We start from the raw sequence: 22,741 nt of genomic DNA, 5'->3' as shown, positions 1-22,741 counted from the left end.
GGATATGAGGCCCTTGGGAGGCACCACCTGTCTCCTTTCCTCTATAACTTCTCACAGGTGGCTCTCTCTTTTTCCCAGCCCTTTCTTTCACCTGTCAGTGCTTGTTCCTGAAACTTCATCAGGGTCTGTATATCTGTTTGTTCTCTTTTTGTACTATCTGCTGTCAGTTTTTTTACAATATAGGGCTGGTACTTCTATCAGGACCACTTGCTTAGCCGCAGCATCAGCTTTGACATTACCCCTGGCTTCAGCCGTTCTTTCTTTTTTATGAGCCTGCACCTTGATTATCCCCACTCTGGTGGGAAGCTGCAAGGCTGCAAACAACGACCTGATGAGGGCAGCATGCTCAATGGTTTTACCAGAAGCCCCCATGAAATCCCTACTCTTACAAATTGGGCCAAAATCGTGGGCCACACCCCAGGAGTACCTGGAGCCAGTGTATATGTTTGCTGTCTGATGTTCAGCCATTATGCATGCCTCAGTGAGTGCCCTCAACTCCGCTTCCTGTGCAGAACAGGAAGGTGGGAGTGGTTTCTGAATCAGTACCTCTTCCAGAGTAGTGACAGCATACCCTGTTCTTGGAGACCCGTTGTGGTAGTACCTGGAGACATCAACAAAGAGCTCCCAATCGGGGTCCTGGAGGGGTACATCAGTAACATTAGAGAGCTTTGTTGGGAAAAATTTTGTTGTGTGAGTGTATCTTGATCTTTAGCTGTGCTACACTCATCTGGATCTGTCTCCAGATGTGTTTGTACTTCCTTCCCTCCCCTCTCTTGAATCTTGCATCGGGAGCAATGTAGCAGGATTCAACACTGTGCTTCTCTTGATTGTAATGTTTGCATTGTAACAGAATGTGGGACTTGTACTATTAAGTGGTGGTCCAGGACTAAATCTGCAGCCTTGTCTTTAAGAAGTGCAGCTGCTGCTACAGCTCTGATGCTAGAGGGGGGGCTCCTTTTATTATGCTATCAGGCTGCAGGGAATAATATGCAAGAGGTCTGTGTTTACCTCCATGTTTATTTACTAGTACTCCCTGTGCATGCCCCTCCCTCTCTTGGCAGAACAGCATAAAAGGTCTGTCATACCAAGGTAAGCCCAAGGCCAGTGACTGGGATACCACTGTCTTGATATTTTGGAAAGCCTGCTTCTGCTGTACAGTGAGACTAACCTTTTTATCTGTTGAGTCTGTCAGGGCATCATATAACGGCTGCATTAGCCATGATGCATTTGATATCCATTCTCGACAGTACCCTATTAAACCCAAGAAAGCTCTCAGCTGCCGAGTAGTGGTGGGTTCGGGTACTTTTTGTATTGCAGATACCCTGTTTTATGTGAGGTGTCTAGTACCTTGTGAAATGCAATGTCCCAAAAAGGTAACTTGCATCTTAGCAACCTGTTACTTGTCCTTAGACACTCTTCAATTCTGTTCACATAGGAAATTCAACAATGAGACTGTCTCAGTTTGGCAAATTTCTTCTGTGTCTGCACATAGAAGCAAATCATCTACATACTGCAATAATTGAGTAGATGGTTACTGAGGTCTCCACCCTTGCAGCGCTAGAGACATTGCTTCTGAAAATTCTGAAGGAGACTTGGCCCCTCCCTGTGGAAGTCTGGTCCAGCAATACTGTTTACCCATGCTGGTGATTGCCTGGTATAACTGACATTCTGGTGTTAATTGTACTGAAAAGAAAGCATTGGCCAAGTCAATTACTGTGAAGTATTTGGCTGTGGGCGGTATCTGATTGATTTAGCAAGGAATGTGGATTAGGGACAATAGGAACATCCACTGCCAATCTTTTGTTTACCTCCCTAAGGTCATGAACCATACAATATTCTTGGGGGCCACCAGGGGGCCCTATTTTCTTCATAACAAGAAACAACAGAGTATTCCATGAGGACCTACATTCCCTTATTACCCCTGTGGTCAAATATGTTGCTGGATAGCCTGTTCCTGTTCTTTGGTGAGGGGATACTGCTTTATCTTGACAGGGATCGTACCTGCCTTTAGATGCAACGTGGCAGGCTGCACATTTAGTAATCCCACATCTGTTTTTCCCTTTGACCATAACTTGTCTGGGATTACTGACAACCATGGCGGGGTGGATTGGTGTTTAGGGGTTGCACTTTCTAGCAGATAAATTGCTGCTTTAATCTGGTTTTCAGGGTTTGGCCTGTTTTACCTTTGAGAACAACATTTCCATCCCTGTATTCAATTGTGGCCTGCAAGACACTTAAAATATCTGCACCAAGCAGATTAACAGGACAAGATGTGGAGGTCAGGAACTTCACTGGTACCTTAATTTCTTCTGATCCTACTGATACCTTTACTGGTTTGCTAATGTGCAAAGGTATGCTATGTCCTGTAAGTCCTGTACCTGGGACGGTTTATTTTGTTAAATACTCCTTCCTCAGCCGCCCTCAAGACAGTTCGACTGGCTCCAGTATCTATGATGCATTGAATTTGATCCCCTTCTGGCAGTGTTAAGGTTACCACTGCTTTTGGGTCGGGGGTATTGATGGTATCCAATTGAGGGCGTGACACTGGAGGGCCTGTTTCCTATGCAGTATACACCTGGGCATTGTCTGACTCTGTTGGCCTATTCTCTAGCCACTGTTTATACTTCTGACAATCCCTTTTCATGTGTCCTGCTTTTTGACAAAAGAAACACAATCCTTTCTTTTCCATCTCTTCGGGGCTAACCTTTTTGTTTGCCCTAGGTTGATTTTTGGTCTGTAACCCCTTTCCTGTACTACATGGACTGTAACCCTCTGTGGTTAAAACTTAGCTTTTCTCTTCTTTTCTTAATTTTGATCCTCTCAAAACCTCAAGTACTGCTGATATTGTCATGGTGCCCGCCTCTGGTCTTTTCTGGTATAGCTCTACTCTGAGATTTTCTAACAGTCCCCCTAAAAAGGAAGTTCTGAGCATCCACTGGTGCATCTCATTGTCATCCTCAAACCCCCTGTCTAGGTGTGATTGATGGGTTTGATCATAATATTCCTTAACGGATTGTCCTGCTCTTTGCCTTGCTTCTGGTACCGCAGGCATATGTTGTTGCTGCATTTCACACCACACTTTTACTCTAGTAACAAAGAGTGGTCCTGATTCTGGATTCTTTTTATCCCCCTCTCCGGGGGGGTCTACTACAGGGTCATTAGCTGTAGAGCCAGTATATCTCCCAACTACCTCTCCCTATAGTCATTCTGCAGATTTCATCCAGATCCACCCATACAGCTCCCCACACAGATACTAATCTTTCCATAAACCTGTGGTAAGCCATGGGGTTATTTCTAGGGTCTGGAGCTTTAGCAACAATATCATCCAGTTCCCTGGAAGTCCAGGGCTTGTATTGGACATGTATTCTTACTACTCTATCCTGGTTTGGATGGGCAAGGTATGGTTCAAGGACTCTCTGAACCATCACTGGAAAAATTCCTGCTGATTCTCTTGGGTATGGTGGTGGTTCTGCGTCTTGCACAAAATAAGATTCTGGTTCTCTACAATATGAGCAGTCACATGGCTCAGTAGCCCGCCTGCTCATAGCTTTCTTACAGACTTTATGTCTATGGGGTACTCTGTCTCCCACATAAGGCCTTAGAGGGCTTGTTAAACTGTTCCAAGGGATCGATCCTATTGTTCTTTTAAAGAGGGACTGGCCTTGGGGTATGGTTGGTGTACTGTATGAAACTCCAGATGTCATTTGAGGGGGATCTGGATTACATGGTTCCCCTCTTTCTGGAACTGGATTGTGACAATTTGGGCAGGTATTGTAGGCAGGTGGTATGCAAAATCTACAATATGCGCATTTCCTACCTGCCCTGGGAGTTGTTCCCATTACTTCTGAAATTGTGGGGTACAAAGGTCTAGGTGGGGCTGGCCCTACTCGCCATTGTCCCTCCCATCTGCTAAACTTGATAGGAGGTACTGTGGGTGCAGGATGTATGTGTGATGCTGCTGGGGGTAGTGCTGCAGAGGGTGGATTAGGGGCCTGATTCAGAGCCGGACGCTATTTGCGGACGGTCGTTCAGGAAATGGGGGTGGCTATTCAAATAAACCGTTCGCTCTTTGCGGTCTGTTGACGCCTCCATGTCTGAACGAGCGAACAAAACTTGCGGTCGTTTTTTGGATAACTACACCCCCTGGCCGCTCGCATCCTACGTCATGTCCGCTATTTATTAGATTAATTGAGTACATCGACCAGCGTATGAACTGCTCGCTATTCTTGTGGTTGGTTTTTCCTACCACAATCTTGCGAGCAGTTCTGAATATAAAATAACCCAGTGACGTGGTCAATGACGCTGCTGTATTAATTATGCACACCCATAAAACGCCCGTTTTGACCTTTAAGCACGCCTGCGTTCGGATCTCCACTCCCCGTTTTCAAGCACCTTCCCCTGTTACCACCCACATACGCCTCCTCCTGTCACTCAAAATAGCAGGCATTCGCTATTTAGCGAACAAACGATTTTCGGCCGCACTGACTGGTTTGCGCATGCGTATTAAAATCCGTACGCATGCGCAGTTGGGCAAACATCGCTCGGAACTTCAACTTAAGTGTGGCTGTTTGGGTCATGTAAAACTTCTTTTATACCCAAAATTCCTGTCCTCAGTTCCCACAAGCAGTACAACACCACTGTTACTGCAAGTACTGATACACACACTATTAATGTAGCCTCAGGGATATCTATCATGGTCAGATTCTTCTCCTGATGCTCAGCACATTGTGTGGGTGTGGGTGGGTTCTAATTAATTGGCGGTGTGTAGCTGAGAATCTCCCACAATCCCAATAAGCAAATTAGTGTTGTTAAGATGGCTACCCCCGCTATACAGACTATCTGTACTATGTCTACTGTCTGATTGCACAGCATGAAAGTGTGCTAGCAGCATATACAAATAATTAGACAAACAAACACCTGACTTGGGGAGCCCCTAGGGGTCACACACCAAGAACTGCAGGTGCATCTAAACACGCAAGGGGGCATGGTTCTCTCATGCCTACCCACTTCCCTCATGAGTAAGGCACTCCATGTCACTTCAAGCAAAAACTGAGAGCTAGGAGGTCAATGAATAGTCAGTCCAGGGGTCACAGATTCCAAAAGATAGGACAAGCCTTTAGTGGCAGATGGGAACTGCAGTCTTTGACTGTACTTTTAAGGACCTTCCCTCATATACATCTCAGTTTTGTACATGTAGAGGCACACTCCTTTCATCATACATACCCTACTGACAACAACTTATACTCTATAGGAAAGGCAGAATTTGCTAGGGGTTCAAGAAATCCGTTACCTCACACGCACTGATCCCATCTTACTAGTTAGGAAAGGCAGAAGACAGAGCAAACAGTAGCATAATTATGCATTCACTGAATACTCACCCAGGTTTTATTCTGCTGTTCCCAAGATTCAGAGTGGTGTCTGATCAGTGCTGTGGAGGAGTGGATCCCGGACGAGCCCCCAGAATGCTAGGGTCATTCAGTTGCCAATTTTAGGAAATTCTGCCTCAGTAGTTCCTTGCGGCCGGCCGGCGAGAGAGATGGACTCAACAAGTAGTGGAGTTCAAATCAGCTCTGCAAGAAGTGCCAAGCAACTTCCTGGTCATCTTTATTAATACCTTAAATTGATGGTGTACATTTTACCAAGCAACTCTTGCCATAAGGGCATACATTTTAGCTTTTAAAACAGTTTTACTAATAAGGCAATTTAGCTTGAGCTTGTTGCGAGGAAAATTTTTGACTTGTCTGTATCTTACCATTTTGTTAATGCAGTAGCGGTTTCGACTCTAATAATATGCTCGTCTTCTCCTTTCTTGTAAGCTAGCATTTCCTGTAAGCCAGTGTTTGAAGAGAAAATATCTGAATTATTTACTTATGAGAGGAAAACAGCAAATCATCTTAAAGGCATACATTCATTTATAATAGCACATGTGTTAATAAAATAAATCATCATTGCTTGCCCTAATAATCACAAGTGTATTTGAGTTGTGTAGATTTGCACAGTACTGCTTAGTATCTTCAGTTGAATGTAGTGCACGCAATTGCAACTACGTACACAGATCGGCCGATTGATCAGTACTGAGTATGCACCTTACTGCTCGTGTGCTGCAATCACACTGCAATTACGCACGCAGATAGGAATCCATCGCAGAGTGAGCAACAGGCCGTGAGCGTTTGGGGGTGGTGACGGGGGAGTGGTTGGAGAAACGCAGACGTGTCTGTCCGGTTTAACGCCGTTGCATGGGCATGTATAAATTAGCCAGTGTGATTGCCTACGCAGCTTGAGTACTCACTGAGTGCAACGAGACTTGCAATTTCTGCGACGGGTCAGACCTGCTGTAATTGTGCGTGACGGGCCGATGTGCATCGATGGTACCGATGTATATGCAGGACTGCGAGGTATTACAGATGTGAGATAGCGGTAGTGGGTGTCTCTATGCTGGCTGAGCTGTGGCAGACAGCATATTTTCGCAGCTTCATTGCGTGTGATTACGCAGCTTCGATCGCAATTACAATCCATACTGAATCAGGCCTAGTGTTCGAGACTGATGTATATATTTGCTATGTATTCATATGTTTGCTAGGTTTAAGGTTGCAAATATCTGAACATGTGTGTTACTCAAGGTACAGACATGGAAATGTAAGTGTGCAGATGCATATTTTCCCTTTAGCAAATGAGCATCTTTTGTGTGCAACTGTAAACCACTCCTGTAGTAGTAATTGGTACATAATCAAGAGTGCCAGGCCTGTGATCAGCAAATATGCAGCTTATTAAGATAAAGCAACTTTGAGGAATTATCTAGTGATTCATGTGACAGCTATTATATAAATTTTTTTATTTTCTTGTTTTGTTTTTGTTTTTTTGTTTTACATTTTAATTTGCATTTTAATTTTATTAGGTGGCCGGCAATTTAGTTAGAACACTTAAATTTTCTTGCAAGAAAGATGACGCATGCATAATTAAACTGGCAATGTAGATTTCCATTTAGAATGAATTTTAACATGGAAGATATTGTATGGTGTATTAGTTCAGCCTAAATTTGCATACACAATTTGCATTTTGTGTCATTGCTGGTATATCAACAATTTAATGTTTTCGGTTATGCGCCATTTATATTTAAATAAGACTAAGGGGTATATTCACTAAAGTGCGGGTTTTTAGAAGTGGAGATGTTGCCCATAGCAACCAATCAGATTCTAATTATCATTTATCTAGCACTTTCTAGAAGATAACTATAATCTGATAGGTTGCTATGGCAACATCTCCACTTCTAAAAACTAGTTTAAAAAAACTTTAGTATATATACCCCCAAATCTTTTTCCAACTGTAAAAAGAGCTGTTTGTCATGTTTAGCTTTACTCTTGACCAGGGGCGTTTCAAGAGAGGAAGGGGTCCATGCAGTGGCGTCCCTCCCCACGGTGTCACCTGGTGCAGGGAGGGATGCCATGCTCGTATCACCTTAACCCATACTTGTCTACTTTTGAAAAAGCATTTCAGGGAGATTGTGAAAGCACCACCTATGAGCGCAGTGTAAATGAGCCCTAAAGCAGTTAGTCAGATCTACGTGTTGATGAAAACACACTGATACTTTTCAAATAATGCATGTAGCCATAGGGATCATTGTGCCTATTTGAATGTATATATCTCTGTGTTTTCTTTTATATAAAAGCTTCATAATGTGTGTAAGATGCATTCAGGGAGATTACTAGACTTTTCATGAAGTCAGGGAGATTGCTACTATATCAGGGAGTCTCCCTGACAATCAGGGAGAGTTGGCCCTAACCATGAGGATCCCAGGCATTTATCAACAGTTTTTCTGCTAATTAGGGGGTCATCACCAGGGGTGTTTTCTAGAGAGGAGGGGGCCCGTGTGCAGTTTCCGACACGGGCCCCCTCCTCTCTGCCCGGCGGCCGGCTGCGCACTGAGCTGTGCGCGGCCAGCGCCGGAGTTATAGACTCTGGGCACTAGAGTGTGCCCAGAGTCTATAATGAATGCCCAGGTCAACGGGAAATTGGCTGCGGCGGCCATTTTCCCTGTTCTGCACATGCGCAAACAACGGGAAAATGGCCGCTGAGGCCATTTTCCAGTTGTTTTACAGCGCTGGATCCCCGCACCGACGTGGGACTCCGGAGAGGTAAGTAATATTATAGATGCAAGTAGTGCGGTGCGGGGCCCCCCCGTGTTCCCTGCACACCCTGCACCCATTATAGATACGCCCCTGGTCATCACTCTGTAACCTTGTATTGAATATTTTCTAATTTTACATACAGGGAAACTCAAACTCTAGTCCTTAAGAGTTTTTTTTAATCTATAAAATGAAATTGAATTTCAGCTTTCTGACTCTTGTGTTTTTCAATTACAGTATAAATACAAAAACACTGTGAATCCTTACATCTTCTATTAATACAGCATTTATTAAGAAATAATATCGTCTTTCAAAGCCGAGTTTATCTTTTTTATTATAAACTGAGAGTACACATTTTAGGCAAAGAAACTGAGGGTCTCATTCAGACCCGCTCGCGAGCGCAGGACGCTCGCAAGCGGGTCGATGGTACCCAAATGCACATGCGCACGACGGAGGCTGCTTCGTTGTGCGCATGTGCGAGACCCGGCGAGCGACGGGTAAGCCGTCGCTCGGGGTCTCGCACCAAAGGGGGTGTGCTGTCGATGGTGAGTGACAGCACACCCCCTTTGGTGGGCGTGCCGGGGCGTGGCTGCCCAGACGGAGGCGTTCCCATGGGAACGCCTACCGTCTGGGTCCGGCCCCACTGACATCACTAGTGATGTCAGTGGGAGTGATTTTGGCTCTGATAGAGCCAAAATCACTCCAGGGCTTCGACAGCGAGACCCTACCGCAAGGTCTCGTCGCAAGCCCGATGGTCGCGATGGTCTTGACCATCGCGACCATCATCATGGACGCTCGCATAAGCTGTGGGTGGGAACCCACAACTATGCGAGCGTCCAGGAGGACGCACCAAAAAAAAAAAAACGCCCTGATTCAGAGCGGGCGCTGGTTCTTTAAATACAGTGGCGTTCAAGGCCCAGGCAAAAATCAGATATAAGCCTGAGACTACAATGGAACACTGGCCCTAATGGACTATTTATGGAATATTGCAGAATACTCGCTTGAATTTACCTTGCAATACATGTGAACAAGACCTCCCTCAGACATAGAAGTAACTTTGTTTTATTCAGACAGACCCAATTTTGCATCAGTTTCCATTTGGTTTAGGTTTTGTTTGCTCTTGCTAGGTGCAGACAGTTCTATTGCTGACTTATTTTGCAAAACTTTGGGCATTTTAGGAAATGATTTACTGAACAGACTGTACCTGCTGAATAAAGAAGAGATAAATAATAATATATTACAAAGGCTTCAGAAGGAAAGGGCAAGAAAGTTGCAGGAAGAAGAGGAAGCAAGGTATTTACTTATGTTTATTGTTGTAACCTTGTGTTTTTTATCTCTAAAGAATTGACATTCTTTGATTAAAAAAAAAACATGTTGGCCCGGCTGTGCATGTGTCATTGTGCTTACAGAAGATGTTGCATTATACAGTATAACATACAAAAGGGTAACAGACCTATTGTGTATAAACACTGTGGGCCTGATTTAGAGATGGACGCTAATGTGATCTCAGCTATGATTTTGTGCGCAACGCAGCTGCGAAAATATGCTAATGGTTGCAAAGATCACACGCGTATAAGGACGCCCACGGCAGCCTTCTTACATGCGTATGACGTTGCTTACCTGCATAAATATCAGTAACATCGACGCACTTCAAGCAGCCATCTTGCCCTTGCCACAGCTCTGACCAGCCTCAAACACTGCAGCTCTCCTTGCACTCTGAGAGCTCTCATGCTGCCAATGCAATCACAATGGCTAATTTATTCATGCTCATGAAATGCCTTCAAACAGTCCGACACGTCTGTGTTACAACCCCCAAACGCTGACTACCTGTCACTCACTTTGCGAGTGGATCCTCTGTGCCAACGTAATTGAAAAGCAATCGTGGCGCGTGCGCATTGAGACTTATGTGCTTGAGCACTGGCAGCAATTGCTCAATCTGCGTAAATATCGCCATTGTGTCCTTCTCTGAATCAGCATTTACAAAAGCCATGGTTTTCAATGATTTTTGCAGCGGGATTTAGAGCGTCAATATGTTTAAAAGGAAACTCCCTGTGTGTGGGATTGAAAAATATATATCCCACCACAAAACTAATAAAAAAATTGGTGATTAGATAAAATACTAGCTTATTAAAAAAAAAACTTTAGAGGTAACTGTGGATTGGCTAATACCCAAAACAGAGGAGTCTAACGTTGCGGGGGTTTTCACCAGGGACCTCCGCAAAGAAACGTGCGTATTTGCGACACCAAATACGCAGGTTTCAGCCCTCTGTCTGAGTTCCCTGTATGGAGCTGGTAGGCACTGACTAGGAGGCTGAATGGAACTGGAGACGTTGTAGGGAGGAGCTTTGAATTTGGTGCTGAACGTGACGTCATGTTCGGCACATACTTTCACTTTAAATTCTAAGCAGGTTGGCGTGCATGCTCCCAAGGAGCTGGGCTGCCTGCACACTAGCAGAGAGGAGGGTTGGCTACCTGCATGTCACTATGGCTAGCCAGAGACCTAACAGCAGTACAGACTTGGTAGCCCAGAGAGACCAGCGCCACCAGGAACTGGTAAGTGAGCTCTGGGCTCCAACGTGCTGCGACAATCATAACTTTTTTTACTTTTCCATATTCCATTTTTTTTTTATTTTGTTAAATTTGCAAAACTGCTGAAATGACAAACTATATAATTTTTGTTTTAGAAAAGAGCAGCAAGAAATAATGAAATTACAGGAAGAACACAAGAAGGAAGAGTCACAGCATACAGAAGAAAGGACGGAAGGTTAGTTCAATGATTACTTTGCTAAGCATAATGCGGCTGAATTGAAAGTAATTACATTAATACAGAATCTCCATTTTTGTATAATCTACTTTTGACTAGCATCACCCCAATTAAATATAAAATGAAATGTAAGGCGCATCACATAGTTTAAATTAATATAAAAAGCTTGTCCAAAATATATAATGACTATTATCTTAATATACAATCTACTTTTTTCCAATCCGTTCAACTTTGAGAATTAGATAAATGGTGTGAGATTTTGCCACATAAAAAGGAAATGGTGCAAATAAATTAATTAGCGGGAATTAAAGCTTTAACTTGTGAAGAGAGGCTGTCAAGGTTCAGTTTATTTACAGTGGAAAATAGACTGCTAATGGACATTTGTCATTTTTAAAGTTCAGTAATTTTATTTTATAAACTGTAGCAGTAATAAAAGAGCAGTTCTGATCAGCATATATTAGAGAGCCTAACTCTCCACCCAGTGCACTTTAAGGTGTCTATACAATGGGGTATATTTACTAAGCTGTGGGTTTTTAGAAGTGGAGATGTTGCCCATAGCAACCAATCAGATTCTAGCTATTATCTTTTAGAAGGTGCTTGATAATTGTTAAGTAGAATCTGATTAGGTGCTATGGGCAACATCTCCACTTCTAAAAACCCGCAAAATGTCTATTGCATGTTACTTGATATTCGCTCACCTTCAAAAGGTGCAAAATGTATTTTATTACAAGTAAAAGGTTGGGATTCCAGCAGTTACGACCAGGCAGACAATTTCAGTTATTTATGGAGAGGGAAAGGCTGTGTGCCCACATAAAACGGGGGGACACTCTGTAGCCTCATTCAGTTTGTTTAAATAATCCAGTCCTGCAAAATGTAATCTTATTTATACACTGTAAACCTAGGTGTACTTGTGTAGACATTTTCCAATCTGCTTAACTCCTCCTTAGATGATGCAAACTTTTTTTTCAGCTCATAAAACCATTTTGGTCCACAAATCCACATGCTTACACAAGCTCAATCGTAGGCACATGACATAATAAACAAGAGCTTACCCTGCAATATGTCATTTTGTAAATTACTCTTAATAATTAATTATGTTAGACGAGTTAGTGATAATATTACTTAAAATTAGATTTCCAGTCATTCAAATTGTCTACTGTTCTCTTATGTTTGGTCTTGTTTTGAATTTTCATTAATATCTAAATATTTTTGCTTACTCATTTCAACATATTGTGCGCATCAGAGTAGTTATTATTTATAGCCCACTCCAAAGTCCATATTTGTCAACTTTCATTACATGTGTCAATGTGTTGGTTTGTTCAGTGCTTACTTTTTATACGGTCTTATTTCCTTTACCATTGCTTTCGCATCTTACATTATACACAAGGGGAAGATTCTGCAGGCATTCTAGTAGACTGAAATTAAATATTGCCATTTTGTTTTTAGCTTTGGGTAGAAATTAAAAAACTTGTACAAATGTTATGTGTATCTAGGACTCCAGCATTTATATGAGGACAGGGTCAATGTAACATTCTTGTTTTTTGGTAGATAATGGTCACCAAATTCCAATGGATCAAGTTGTTGTCCCAGAAACAACTTCTCAAATAGAGGATTCAAAGACCAGTGTTGTAGAGCCTGACCCACAACCAGAACGAGGTTAACTAATACATTGTTTTTTTCCATGGAGATCTCCCATGTTTGAAACAGTTCTTTCTTTTTGAGATCCGAACTTAACCGAGTAAAAAACAAATAAAACCAAAACCGCATATCTCTAAAGGTGCCCACACACATTCCGACTTTTCATCCAATTTGGCCAATTTTGACAAATTGTGACAACAGATCATGTAAAAAATGGCCAAATCGTGAGTTTCTACTCTTGATCACGATGCCGATGCGCGTCCCCGCTCGTCGTACCTCGCATCTTCAGATCTGCCGTGCTGTAGGGCAGATTAGCCAATCTGGGATACAATGCACTGGCTGCAAGATACATCTTAAATCAGATTGGACATTTTTAACTCCAAATCGTGACCACGACTGCCTGGGGAGAGTTCAGGGAGAGTTCAGGGGAAATCATGTACATCGGCTGATTGGGAGCAAGTCGGTATGTGTGTGGGCACCATAAAAATTGTACTACTAATATACCATATTTTTTTGTAAATATCCATCTATATAATATTGAATAGATAATATATAATGCTTTGAGTTATGGTTGCACTTTAAAAATAAATACATAATCAAAAATTAGAATGCTAAAATGGTCTCACCTTTATACTTTCTAGTATCAGAGCCCAGATTCAAATGGCTCTCCATGCACAGTCCTCTAGTTGTTCTAGGAAGACTGTTTTCAGATGAGTTGCTTGACCATGGTTACTATTGTATCTCCTGGGTCAATTTTGTTTTTAAAATAATTGGACCTTTCCTTAAACTTTAAACAAGTTGATAGCTTTAGGATTGAGGATTGAGATAGATTAAAACCTATCATTGGCCCAAACTCTATTACTGGCAACAAACCTACAAGAACAAGCAGCGTCCTATACAGGGGCGGATTGGGAATTGAAAGTGGCCCTGGATAAAATCCTGAAAGAGGCCCTATATGCACGCGCCTTAGGCGCGCGCCTGGATAAGTGGGTGTGGCCTTGCGGAAAGGGGTGTGGCCGCATGTTAAATGCTATGGCTGCAAATTACTCCCCTTATTTTCATCATGCTGGGGGCATGCCCACCGCCCCAGGATATGACGGATATGCCCACAGTCCCTCTCTCCAGTGAATAATCACAGCACGTGAATAAGTATTTTTTTAACTATATGATTTCTCCACAATGGGGCTTCTCTGAAGAAATTGATCCTCCCTGGACAGGCAGTGTCTTGAGTCAGTATTTACTATTCATGCAGGAAATCATATGGTCTCGAAGTCGCCTGTTTGTGTAGGAATAAAGCCAATGTCAGCCTCATGCAACAGAGGTTCAATCATACAATACATAGTAACAAGTTTTGGGGCAGGACAACATGTGGGTTTCCTTATCAAAAATGTTATATTAATAAAATATATTTGCTCATTTGGTACCATTTGCATTAGAAATATGGTTTCATTAGAATTGTTGTCTTACTGAAGATTACTGTCCCCCATTCTTTTCTTCTAATAGTACCAGTGGTCCTACCATCCTATTTGTGTGTCTCCAGCACCATCGCCTTGGTGTGTCTCCAGCCAATCCCCCCCCGTGTATCCCCCGTGCTATCTCCCTACACCCCTCAGCAACATCCCCCTGCTTCTCTCCAGCACTATCCTTCTGAGTCTCCCCAATGCCATTATCCTGCCCTAGCACAGAATATCCCCCTCCCCCACAGAAAGATCATCATCTCCCCTTAACATAGTCGCCCCCCTCCCCCACACACAGATCATCTTCATTAGCACAGAATAACCCCCTCCCCCACATACAGATCATAATCTCCCTTTAGCACAGAATAGCCCCCCTCCCCACAGACAGATCATCATCATCTCCCCCTAGTACAACAGATCCCTCCTCCCTCTCAGACAGACAGATCATCATTCCCCCCACACATAAACTGTGCTGGGCCATGAATGTTATTTTATTTCTTTGGTGTTAGGGCTCAGCCGGGCCCTCCAACACCACAGGTACTATAAAATAAATAACATTCATGGCCCAGCATAGGCCCACAGAAAAAAATCTTTTATTGCCCCCACCCGGGCCCTAACAGTCCTCAGCAGGAATAAATTAACATAGGGGGAAGGGGTGCAGGAGGGCTCCTTCCTTAAGGGTGGGGGTGCAGCAGGGCTCCTTCCCTGTAGTTAAGGGTGCAGCAGGGCTCCTTCCCTGGAGGTAAGGGTGCAGCAGGGCTCCTTCCTTGGGGGTGGGGATGCAGCAGGGCTCCTTCCCTGGAGTTAAGGGTGCAGCAGGGCTCCTTCCCTAGAGGTAAGGGTGCAGCAGGGCTCCTTTCCTGGGGGTGCAGCAGCTGGGCTCCCTCCTCCATAATAGTTTAGCACTGGTATTTATTTTTTCACAGGTGCCTGGCCGGCTGCCTGACGCTACACTAGCCCCCATAGCCACACCACTCCGCTCCATCCTCCTCCGCGGGCGCAGCTGAAGAAGGATGGATAGTGTGGGTCTGCGCTGTGCAACGCTACATGACCTCTGACGTCATGCCGCGCCGCCACGCACAGCCGAGCATCCGGGCAGCATCGGAGCTGAGTGCTCAGAGCTCAGCGCTGCCCGGCAATAAACAAAGCCAGTCCCGAAATCCCAGGATTGGAACAACGGCCCTGTGACTTGCCTGCCGGCCACGGACCCGCTCTTGGTCCATGGTGCTGGTGCAGCTCCCTTCCTGCTCGGTGGGGACTTCAAGCCTTTTCTCCTGATAGAGGCGGGCCGCGGGCAGCTCTACTAGCAGTGACAGACAGCAGGTTCCGGGCTGCCTGTCATGCAATAAAACTGACAGCCAGGTGATGAGTTTTGGGGGCGGGGCCTCAGATGACAAGCGGCCCCATAGTCCAACCGGCCCACCGGGAATCTTCCCGCTTAAATTAATGGCCAGTCCGCCCCTGGTCCTATACGAGGAGTAACCATGCTTCCCCAACTTGTAATAATGTAGGAAACATTCATGCAGCACAGTGAAACCATTCTTATTTTGTTGCTATTCTGCTCTCACAAGAAAATTTTTGTCATCTGCCTTTGTGATATAATTGCAAGTTACCACACACATGGGTAGATTTACAAACCCATGATGATCGGTGGCTTTGACCGATGAATTTAAACTGTCAACTGTATTAAATGCTAAATCAAGCTTGGTTAGCATTTGTCATTTTAAATCCATCAGTCAGAGCCGCTGATCATTGACGGCTTTGGCAACCACAGGTTACTAAGTCTACCCCAATGTCTATATAGAAATATGGTGGCTCACTATATGATACCGCCTGTGGGAGAGTTATAAATCTGCTTTATGACATTTATCTATTTTGTGCTAAGATTGCTTGTTACAGAAGAACAATTACAATGTGAAATTTTAATTTGTACCCAGAAATCACTTTACCTGAGGTTCCTGAGGGGGGATTTCCAGATGTACCAGAGATAGAACCACTGAAGGCACTCATAAACACATTTAATGAAGAGTGGCAACTACTGGAGCCAGTGTTCACTGACTCATCCCACGTAAATGTCGCTTACCTGGAAGTAGCTGATAAATCGCCAGAAACCCTTCTGCAAGAAGCCGTCACTTGTATGACAAGTGAGTTTGTGGGAAGTTTACTACAGTTTAATTGCCAGGAGGAAAAGGGAGAATTGGCAATTTTGATGGCCTGTTATTCAGGACTTGTGGTGTGTACCGATATGAGCAAAGAGATTACATTACTGGCAGAGGTAGCTGTCATTTACAGCAGGTCAGACACAGAGGATCTCTGGCATTTAGAAGCTGATGGTTAGTAACAAATGGAGGAGCAAGCAGGAAGCATTGTATTACTGAGAGAATAGTGTAAGCAGAGAAAGGAAGATGAAAGCATGAGTATTGCAGTGCTGAAGTTAAACATTGACAGTATAGATAGGTCAGCAGTGCAGGAAGGAGCATTGGAGAGTAAGGAAGATGTACATTTTTACTGCATGTTGGAATGGAGGCCAGATACGTTTTGTGTTTGGTGTGTGAATGTTTGAAAGGGTAATGGGCCTGTCCATGATCTGTTTTCTGCCTAATATCTAATTATTCATTTCTTCAGAAACATTTCAATATCAAGGCTGGGAAGTAACATCACAGGACATAGATAATGAAGCAGAAGACATGCAGGCAGAGCTGGAAGCTGAGCAAGAAGAAGGGGAGGAAGAGGAAGAACCTGGAAGAGAAGAGACAGAAGAAGAAGAAGTAGGTGTCATACCAATACTTATTACAGCTCATGTCACAAAGGGGATCATTTAGAATAGATATAAGTCTGATTTTTCAGTGTAAGTTATATATTTTAATGCTGTGCACATGTAGCAAAAATGCTGCGGCCGGCGGTATTTCATACCCATTCCGTGCAACCATAGGCAGTGATGATGATGATTACTATCAGTAGCACTATTTTGCCCAGTTATAGACAGTGTTACAATCTTTAGAGACCACATGGGCAGCCTTCTAACCTTCATTACACTTATGCTGGGTACACACTATGCGATATGTCGTTTCGTTCAGCAGACGAACAACATATCGCAAAGTGCATCTGACCATGTATACAGACGATTTGTATGTGAATGATGTTGTTCACAGACAAATCACATCAGCCCTACAGCACAGCCGATGCCGATATCTCTTGCAGATATATTGATGCATTTGGCTGTGTTTGCGGGGGACCTTCCTACCGCCCGTACACTTGCTGCAGGCACCACCGACATTGACATTCAACTTGTGATGTCAGCCCAGACATATCAAGCAGCAGATTGGTAAGTGCGTATTGGTTTACCAATCGGCCGCTCAGTCGGCAGATCCCTGGGTCGGCGGACAAGTCGGCCAGGTGTGTACCCAGCATTAGTCTCACTATTAAGTTACAGCAATACACTTAATCAAAGAAAGAGACACTCATATGTATCCACAGGCATTTAAACAAGTGTCACAAGCCATAACAAATGAACCTGACAATGAAGCAAGAAGGAGCTGGGGGCCACAGGAGAAGGCTCAGATGGCTGAATGCAGCTCTTGAGCCGCCTGTTGCCTATAACTGGTATAGCTGTTTCTGGTTGGTTGCCATTGGAAATTGCATTATTTAACTGATATATCCATTTAAAGAGGAAAACAAATAAATTACTTTTTATATGTAAAGTGACCTTTATATTAAATAATAATAATAATATTAATAATAAAAATAAATAATACAACATTGTCAAGTTAATATTCCTTCGTGTGTAAATGACACCTAACTACTGTACTTATTAATTGTGTACAAAGGGTAGTCTGACTTTAGCATTCACAACATACAGTACACTCAGAAGTCACAGCTGTATGGTTTCTCTACACCAGGGGTTCTCAATCACTATCCTCAAATACCTCTGTTATGTGGATTTCTGTCTGTGGAACCAGGTGGGATAATTAGTGACCCAGCTAAATAAAATAACTCACCTGTGCATGATTAAAGAAATCCACAAAACATGGCCTACTGGGGGTACTTGAGGATTAGGGTTGAGGCCCCCTGCTCTACCCCATTGCTACATTATTTTGGTTGTTGAATACTTGTTTCCCCTGATGTCGGCCTGGTGCAAATGCTTCTGTTATTGAACTGGGGGTCTGATACAGCAGAGGATGCTAAAGCGATTGCAGCTGCGATTTTTCACAGAATGCAGCTGCGAATATATATGCTAATGCTTGGCAAAGCTCAGCCGGCATAAAGAGGCCCACTGCTGCTTTATTATATCTGTCCAATGTCGCTCTTCTGCGGAAACATCAGTACCATCAAAGCACACCGGCCAGTCACGCAGCAATTACAACAAGTCTGACCAGCTGCAAGTACTGCAAGTCTCCTCGCACGCAGAGAGCTCTCATGCTGTGCATGCCATCGCAGTGGCTAATTTATGTACACCCACAAAATGGCGTTCAAACGGACAGACACTCCGTTGGTTTTTCTGACCACCCAGCCGTCACCACCCCTAAACGCTGACAGCCTGTCACTCACTCTGCGATGGATCCCTCTGTGCGTACGTAATCGCAATGTGATCGCTGTGCATGCGCAGTGCGGCTTATACGCATGCACAATGGCAAACAAACGCTCGATCTACGCCCGTAATCGCCATTGCGTCTGCTGCTGAATCAGGCCCTGGATGCATAGTGAAGTACATCAGACTCAACATATGCATGGCACTAGCATATCTAATGGGTACACCATGTGTGGTGCACATGGGCATACCCTGCACCCAGAAAAGTATTCCTGCAGCTGGTATCACTCCTTTTGCCTGTGGAGCCATCTGTCATGTGGTATATTCACAATGACGTCCCCAACATAGGTGAAGACTCTGGCAGTGTGCACGCGCCATCTTCTGAAAACATCAAATGGAAGGTGGTGCAGCCAGCAGAAGGCAAATGGGGGTGCACTGTACACGGGCCACCTCCAAACATTAATACACCTCTGGCATGTGAATATATGTGTTTTTTTTCTCTGTGCACATAAGTGTCCCCCTCTAATAAGCCAAAGCCTTTATTTTCTAAAATGCCACAAGTTCTCTAATACCCCTTTTACACCGGAGCTAAAACTTGGGTTATTGCAGGGTTAATCCGCCCTGGTCTAAAAGGGGAGAGGGTTGGATCGCCGGGTCGAGTGATCCGGCAATCCAACCCAGGTAATTAGCAGGGTTTAACACGGGCGTAACCCGTGAAACCCTCCTGTGAGAACAGCGCACTCCGGGTCACGATGACCTGGAGTGCGCTGCAAGCCGGATGATTGGCCCGGCTTCAGTGGTGCTTGGAGATGATGTCCTCTCCAAGCATCCACTTTCACGCCGGGAAAGCCGGGTCTATGCAGACCCGACTCCGGTGTGAGCGGCGCCGACTCGGGAATATCCCGAGTCGGCGCCGGCTAAATAACGGGGCTGATCCGGATAGGAACTCTGTTCCAACTCCGTGTCAGACCCGGAATTTTGGTGGAAAAGGGGTATAAGATTGCAGTGACCATCTAAACACACTAACCTAGTGGCACAGATTCAGGACTTGGTGATTTTGCTTATACAAGTTCAAATTATAGTTGGATTGTAATTAGTAATGTATGTCATTTTAATTGCACATAGGATGAGGATATTATCCGTGAAAAGAAGAAACATTATGGAGATTGTAAGCACTTCTGTCCAGTGGCTCTAAAAGACAAGCTTATACTTCACCCAGGACTTCAGGATAACGCTGCCATATACAGGGAGAAGACATACCACTGCTCAAGTCCTGAAGCAAGAAAGAAGTTTCTTGAGAATCCTGAAAATTATATTGCTCATAAGGATCCATTACAAGTAATGAGTTTACCAAGTTGTACAATAATTACAATACACAACACAGTTTGGGCAAGATGCTGAAGTCTATCAGAGGTCATATTAGGATTTCTACTTCAGGGTCCATAGGGTATCCACAGGATACCTTGGGGTATAGGTGTGACGTCAGTCGCAGGGCACCAAAGAGTTAAGCTTTCAGCCTCCCAGGATGCACTAGGTCCCCCTCCTATACCCCGCCCCCGGGCCAAGGCACCTCAGTTTAGTTTGGTGCCCGGCTGGAGTCGGGTGCACCTGTTGGAGTGGGGGCTAGAAGAGCCCCTGAAGCTTATTCTTCATGCAGCTGTGGCTGCACAACTGGATGTACAGCATGGACAGTCAGTCCTGACGTCCATGCTGTCTTCCCTACACCCCGCCGGTACCAGAACGCCGGTACTGATCCGGGGATGCTGGTGGGCGTCTGGGGTCACAGCTAGCGGTGACCCCAGATGCTCCGGACCATGGCCGGATTCAAGGGGGACAGAGGTAAGCAGCGGGGTCCCGCGGTGGGTCCCCGCTGATCACATGGTCCTAAGTCCCCAGGCAGGGGGCTCCCTGGGGACTGGCTGCAGCGTGGAGCCAGGCGACCAACCTGCGCTTCCACTACCCCCTGGGACAGCGGACCGCAGCAGAGCGGTAGCGCTGCGGCGTCCCAGGGGTTAAATGCATGCCAGGGGAGCGCGCCTTCCCTGTCTCACAGCCGGCGCCTCCCCCGCTGCACACAGCCCTCTCTGCATGCTGCCGACTGGTCCTGTGGCAGCGCTCCTCCCCCAGGCCAGCCTCCTCTCTGCTCCTCGGCGGCCATCTTCTCCAGAACGCATGGTGAACGCTGCTGGAAGCGCTGGACGGAAGCATCGTGGTCTGGGTCCCCCCGCATACCTCTCCTCCGCTGTGGTCAGGTCTGTGTATGCAGCGCTGTGTCCTACCAGGCCCTGTGTCTGTGTAGTTGAGTGATCAGCGCCGTTAGTGCAGGAATTGTTATTTCTCTGCATTGTATGTGACTGTGCTAGCGCTGCTGCCTGTAATCTTTTCTTCATCTAAACTGTCAGCTTTATTACTGTCCCTGTTCTTTCTGCTAAAGCCCTTGCGGTGCGGTGCTGCAGGGTGGTCTCTCGCCTATTTAATACTTAATTGGTGAGAGAGGTCACATACGTGGTGCCATCATGTCTGAAATTTTCCCCTCCGGCTACAGTGTACCACGTGCAAAGTACCGTTAGCGGAGGGGGAGGGTAGCGCGGAGGGCCTTTGCCGGCAGTGTTTGTCCATGGCGCGGCCTATTACGGTTACAGCACCGGTACAGGAGCCGCCCTGGGCTTGTTTCGCTCAGGCGTTAACAGCTTTAGTGGGCCAGTTAGCTCCGCAGCCCGCGTTTACTCCGATGGGTTTGTCCCAGCAGTCTGTGGTGTCGTCACCCATGCAGGGGTTCCCACGACAATTGGTGGTACCCCACAGTCTCCCTATTTCCCCGCTCCCGGGTTCTCAGGAGCCAGCGTGGGTTAACTCCCTGACGAGTTCTGTACAGCACTTGTCGGATGTGCCCAGCGGCTAAATCTAAGTATGCCTTTTTCAAAGATGTGAAGGGCGATGCCACAGTCTTTCCTCTTTCGGGTCAGTTGGTGGACCATTTAGAGGAGGCGTGGAAACAACCTGGCAAAAGATACCAGCCGCAGAGACGCCTGGCGGTGGCTTATCCGTTCGCGGATAATTATTTTGCGAAGTGGGAATCCCCTCCACAGGTGGATTCTCACGTGACCCGTCTTGTCCGTAGTGCCACATTGCCGATGCCATCCATGTCCTCCCTTAAGGATGCTACGGACCGCAAGGTAGAAATCTGCCTGAAGTCCGCTTATTCCCTTGCAGGGGGGGCAGCACGGCCGGCTATGGCCATTTGCTGGGTTGCCAGAGCGATGGAGCGCTGGGCGGATTCATTAGAGGCTTCTTTTGAATCCGACTGTCCGGCCGATCAGGCGGAGTTGATTGGCAATCTCCGTGATTCGGCCACCTACATCAACGAGGCGGCTCTAGACATTATTACTCTGGTGTCTAGAATTTCTTCAGCAGCGGTAGCTGCTCGTCGCACCTTGTGGCTGCGATCCTGGAAGGCGGACGCAGATTCCAAGAAAGGTCTGGAAGCGTTGCCGTTTACCGGAGAAGTTCTCTTCGGTCCGGATCTGGATAAGATTGTGGCCACGCTGGCGGCAGCCAAATCTGCCTGTCTCCCGTCGGCCGCTGCTCCTTCTGGTTCGGGACCATCGTCCTTTCGGTCATCTAGGGCCCAGGGCAGGCCCAAACCACAGTCGTTTCCTCGACAGGCTGGCCCTAAGAAATCGGTCAAGCCCCGGAAGCAGGCATGGAGTACCAGACGTCCGGCCCCCAAGCCAGATGACAAGCCTGCGGCCTGACGGTCCGGGCCTCCCTTTGGGGGATCCCAGGGTGGGAGGCCGCCTGCTACAGTTCGCCCAGTGTTGGTCGACCACTACGACAGACACTTGGGTTCTGGAGGTGGTTTCTCACGGATACGCCCTCTCCTTCCGGCACAGACCCCCGGCTCGCTTCTTCACCACGGGTCTCCCATCAGACCGGAACAAGGCTACGGAGCTGCGGAAGGTATTGCACACTATGCTCCAGGCTGGAGTTATAGTGGCGGTTCCATTCTCCCAGAGGGGCCAGGGTTTCTATTCAAATCTATTTTTGGTACAGAAACCCAATGGGTCATATCGTCCGATTCTCAACCTCAAAGCACTCAACAAGTCTTTGCGGGTCCCGAAGTTTCGGATGGAGACCCTACGGTCCATCATTCTGGCGCTGGAACCTGGGGACTACTTGGTGTCATTGGACATACAGGACGCTTACCTGCATGTCCCTATTCTTTGGCGCC

The 22,741-nt window shown here is 45.8% G+C and overlaps 1 protein-coding gene across 2 annotated transcripts in view; it reads left to right on the top strand.

Annotated features, from left to right (window-relative positions):
- Positions 1-22,741, top strand: part of AK9 (adenylate kinase 9) — a 171,381-nt gene that overhangs the window by 69,728 nt on the left and 78,912 nt on the right. For both annotated transcript variants that reach the window (XM_088460477.1, XM_088460478.1), the window contains exons 19-24: positions 9,302-9,416; positions 10,808-10,887; positions 12,436-12,543; positions 15,920-16,126; positions 16,608-16,750; positions 19,636-19,848. In XM_088460477.1, the coding sequence (XP_088316603.1) occupies positions 9,302-9,416; positions 10,808-10,887; positions 12,436-12,543; positions 15,920-16,126; positions 16,608-16,750; positions 19,636-19,848 (866 nt within the window). The remainder of the gene's footprint in view (positions 1-9,301; positions 9,417-10,807; positions 10,888-12,435; positions 12,544-15,919; positions 16,127-16,607; positions 16,751-19,635; positions 19,849-22,741) is intronic.

This window comes from Taudactylus pleione, unplaced genomic scaffold (assembly GCF_031769625.1).
Source record: "Taudactylus pleione unplaced genomic scaffold, aTauple2 ptg000046l, whole genome shotgun sequence".
NCBI classification, from domain to species: Eukaryota; Metazoa; Chordata; class Amphibia; order Anura; family Myobatrachidae; genus Taudactylus; species Taudactylus pleione.
The sequence above is the reverse complement of the archived record's forward strand: the minus strand, read 5'-3'. Positions and strand labels throughout refer to the sequence as shown.